The sequence below is a fragment of the Babylonia areolata genome, chromosome 12, assembly GCF_041734735.1.
Source record: "Babylonia areolata isolate BAREFJ2019XMU chromosome 12, ASM4173473v1, whole genome shotgun sequence".
Classification (NCBI taxonomy): domain Eukaryota; kingdom Metazoa; phylum Mollusca; class Gastropoda; order Neogastropoda; family Buccinidae; genus Babylonia; species Babylonia areolata.
The window spans coordinates 13,654,698-13,659,697 of record NC_134887.1 but is presented as its reverse complement, the minus strand read 5'-3'; the positions used below and the strand labels follow the sequence as shown (position 1 = coordinate 13,659,697).

Genomic DNA, 5,000 nt, shown 5'->3' with positions numbered 1-5,000 from the left:
TGCCTACATGGCGGGGTAAAAACGGTCATACACGTAAAAGCCCACTCGTGTGCATACGAGTGAACGCAGAAGAAGACAGGGTTACTTACACAGCGCATATCTTGGGTCGGAGACCAAGCTCTAAGCGCTTCACAAACACGGGGTCATTTTGCACAGCGGGCTGCCTGCCTACCTGGGTAGAGCCGACTGGCTGGCGGCTGCCACTGGGCGCTCATCGTTCGTTTCCTGTGTCGTTCTGTCACTCAGATTTCAGGCACGCACACATATACACTTAGACAGACATGTAACATTTACATCGACACACAATCACTATATATCTCTCTCTCATATATATATATATGCATGCTGGGTATGTTCTTGTTTCCATAACCCACCGACCGCTGACATGGATTGCATGATCTTTAACGTGCGTATTTGATCTTCTGCTAGAGTATACGCATGAAAGGGGTTCAGGCACAAGCAGGTCTGCACATACGTTGACCTGGGAGATCGGAAAAATCTCCACCCTTAACCTACCAGGCGCCGTTACGACTGAACCATTTCTATTGAGGGGGAAAAAAAAGGAATAAGCACAAATGGCTTGTTTTCATCCTGCCTTCATGAAATGGGAAAATATAACAAACACGCAATACAAAAGCGTGAAATTACATAAATAAACTTCGTATTATGTGAAACAAAAAAAAAGGAACAACATGAGTACTGCATAAATATTACTTACATTAGAGAGAGAGAGAGAGAGAGAGAGAGAGAGAGAAACTTAGAGACAGAGACAGAGACAGAGCGAAAGAGACCATGTCCTCACCTGTAGACGTTGTTGTGGAAGGGGTTATAACTGGCGAAGGCCAGCAGCACGCCGAAGCCTGGCCCGAGAGAGAAGAACACCTGGTGAGCTGCGTCCACCCACACCTGTTCACAACAACGTCACCGTTACGTCACTGTCGTTGATTACGTCATCATCCATCACAGAATATCGACAGTACACACACGTCATCTCTCTCTGTGTCTCTGTCTCTCTGTCTGTCTTATCACTTTCTTGCAATTAAAACACACAAGTGAACAGATACCTGCTTAAAAACAAAACAAAACGAAACAAAACAAACAAACAAAAAACAAACCACAAACACCCCACAAAAAAACACCACCAACAACAACACAAAAATTCACATGCATTGTACCACATTGATATAAATGTAGGGACGGAGAGCATAATTATACCTGACCTTCGCATAAACCTAACCGTATTGGTTGGCCATGATAACCTTGTCAAAACCAAGTACAACATCCCAGGGACGCGATCATCACCAGCCTAACCTTGTCAAAACCAAGTACAACATCCCAGGGACGCGATCATCACCAGCCTAACCTTGTCAACACCAAGTATAACATCCCAGGGACGCGATCATCACCAGCCTAACCTTGTCAAAACCAAGTACAACATCCCAGGGACGCGATCATCACCAGCCTAACCTTGTCAAAACCAAGTACAACATCCCAGGGACGCGATCATCACCAGCCTAACCTTGTTAATACCAAGTACAACATCCCAGGGACGCGATCATCGCCAGCCTAACCTTGTCAAAACCAAGTACAACATCCCAGGGACGCGATCATCACCAGCCTAACCTTGTTAATACCAAGTACAACATCCCAGGGACGCGATCATCACCAGCCTAACCTTGTTAATACCAAGTACAACATCCCAGGACGCGATCATCACCAGCCTAACCTTGTTAATACCAAGTACAACATCCCAGGGACGCGATCATCACCAGCCTAACCTTGTTAATACCAAGTACAACATCCCAGGGACGCGATCATCACCAGCCTAACCTTGTTAATACCAAGTACAACATCCCAGGGACGCGATCATTGCCAGCCTAACCTTGTCAAAACCAAGTACAACATCCCAGGGACGCGATCATCACCACCCTAACCTTGTCAAAACCAAGTACAACATCCTAGGGACGCGATCATCACCAGCCTAACTTGTCAAAACCAAGTACAACATCCCAGGGACGCGATCATCACCAGCCTAACCTTGTCAAAACCAAGTACAACATCCCAGGAACGCGATCATCACCAGCCTAACCTTGTCAAAACCAAGTACAACATCCCAGGGTCGCGATCATCACCAGCCTAACCTTGTCAAAACCAAGTACAACATCTCAGGGACGCGATCATCACCAGCCTAACCTTGTCAATACCAAGTACAACATCCCAGGGACGCGATCATCACCAGCCTAACCTTGTCAAAACCAAGTACAACATCCCAGGGACGCGATCATCACCAGCCTAACCTTGTTAATACCAAGTACAACATCCCAGGGACGCGATCATCACCAGCCTAACCTTGTTAATACCAAGTGCAACATCCCAGGGACGCGATCATCACCAGCCTAACCTTGTCAACACCAAGTACAACATCCCAGGGACGCGATCATCACCAGCCTAACCTTGTTAATACCAAGTACAACATCCCAGGGACGCGATCATCACCAGGCTAACCTTGTCAACACCAAGTACAACATCCCAGGGACGCGATCATCACCAGCCTAACCTTGTTAATACCAAGTACAACATCCCAGGGACGCGATCATCACCAGCCTAACCTTGTCAACACCAAGTACAACATCCCAGGGACGCGATCATCACCAGCCTAACCTTGTTAATACCAAGTACAACATCCCAGGGACGCGATCATCACCAGGCTAACCTTGTCAAAACCAAGTACAACATCCCAGGGACGCGATCATCACCAGCCTAACCTTGTTAATACCAAGTACAACATCCCAGGGACGCGATCATCACCAGCCTAACCTTGTTAATACCAAGTACAACATCCCAGGGACGCGATCATCACCAGCCTAACCTTGTCAAAACCAAGTACAACATCCCAGGGACGCGATCATCACCGGCCTAACCTTGTCAAAACCAAGTACAACATCCCAGGGACGCGATCATCACCAGCCTAACCTTGTCAAAACCAAGTACAACATCCCAGGGACGCGATCATCACCAGCCTAACCTTGTCAAAACCAAGTACAACATCCCAGGGACGCGATCATCACCAGCCTAACCTTGTTAATACCAAGTTCTTTTCCTTCTCCTTATTCTTCTGGTTCTCCTTCTTCTTCCTCTCATCATTCCACTCCGTTGTTCCTGCTTTTCTTTCTCTGTTCTGCAAGCAGCGGGCAGGAAGGACATGACTGGCTAGCCAATCAGAACGACGGACAGGTTTGTCAATGAAAACAATACATCATTTACCGGTGTAGCGGCATATTCGTACCCCCTCGTTCTTTCGCTTTACTTTTAGTCAAATCTGGCTAGCCAAAATTTAGCCCACCCCCCTTCCCCCCGTCCCCCTCATATTCCCCCTGCGGAGTCCATGTAGACTAGCCTGGAATAACGCCCGGGAGTAAACTTCAACTTGTAAGAACTGGTCCCCTCTCGTTGGATTTTACCCCCCCCCCTCCCTCCCAACCCCTAACCCCACCTCCCAGGTAATGCGTGCATGCATATGGCGGTCATTCTCGGCTCGCTTGACGTGGCCCGTTGGGGCTGGGGTTGCGGGGGAGGGGGGTGGGTTGGGGTGTGGGGTGTTAAACCTGGCCCTGTCAGAATCCCTACGGGTTATCAAAGTAGAACTTCTCAACGTCTGCTTCCGTGTTAAATTATTATGGAAAGGGGGGTGGGGATGCGGGGGGTGGGGGGATTTTTTTTCTTCTTCTTCTTCGTTCGTGGGCTGCGACTCCCACATTCACTCTTATATAGACGAGTGGGCTTTTTCGTTTATGACCGCCATGCAGGCAGTCATACTCCGTTTTCGGGTGGGAGGCTGAGGTGGCGCATGCCAGGTATATTCTTATTTCCATAACCTACCGAACGCTGACATGGATTGCAGGTTCTTTAGCGTGTTTATTTGGTCTTCTGCATGCGCGTACACACGAAGGGGGTTCAGGCGCTAGAATGACTCCAGGATAAAAAACCAGCCATGGGGAGGAGGAGCAGGGGCTGGGGGGTGGGGGGTAGTTTGGGGCTGTTACACAGGCACACACCTCACCCCTTCCCCACCTGTACCCTGCAAATTACGGAGTGCAGCTGTCAGGACATTAGAGAGAGAGAGAGAGAGAGAGAGAGAGAGAGAGAGAGAGAGAGAGAGAGGAAGAAACAGAAACAGAGACACAGACACAGACACAGACAGAACACTGAACCCTGAAATGTTTAATGTCATTAGCTGTAAAAGCTCCAGTGACATGCTAGGTACAAATCAGAACAAAAATGGTGCAAAACAATTAAAATGGAACAGAGAGGAAAAACATAACCAAAGTAAATTAAACTACTAAGGGATAAGCGGCACTTTGGTACTTTGTCATTTGCTAAAAAAAAAGTCCATGTGGCAGGCGGGTACTGTGCCTTTTTCCCCCCAGTCGTTCGTCTCCAAGGTTTGAACAGTACACAGGAAACAAAGTACATATAATCTGTATAATAATCATTCAAGCATGTGACATCGACACACATCTTATCAATACGAACATATAACAAAGTACATATAAAACATATAATGAACATTAACCCTTTCACTGCCAAACTCGCATTTATGCAGCAGCTAGGTAGAGGACCCATGTCACTGAAGGGTGGCCAGATCATGGGTCTGTTATCCATGAACCTACTGCTCTTTATGTTCGGTGGTAGGACAGGCCATATTTTCTATACACCACAGGGGGATCCCCAGCTGTACTTAGACACCATATTTCTGTGTTTAAAGCACAAGGGAATTTTGAACTCTAAACTGACTGGCGGTGAAAGGGTTAAGCATGTAGCACCGAAACACGTCATATCATTACGAACACATAATAAAAACACATGTCGAAATTGACCATCCAAATGTAACCTTTCCTTTTTGTCTATGCCTTTTCCCCCTCATATAACCCATACCAATTTTTAATTGATTAATGAGTATTTGGACCGATAGTAGACGTTTTACGTATATTTAGAGCCTC

The 5,000-nt window shown here is 47.1% G+C and overlaps 1 protein-coding gene across 1 annotated transcript in view; it reads right to left on the bottom strand.

The window, feature by feature from the left end:
* The window catches only part of LOC143288069 (sodium-dependent dopamine transporter-like), a 78,839-nt gene that overhangs the window by 37,825 nt on the left and 36,014 nt on the right, over positions 1-5,000 (bottom strand). Inside the window, exon 8 of the mRNA XM_076596339.1 lies at positions 803-906. Within this exon, the coding sequence (XP_076452454.1) occupies positions 803-906 (104 nt within the window). The remainder of the gene's footprint in view (positions 1-802; positions 907-5,000) is intronic.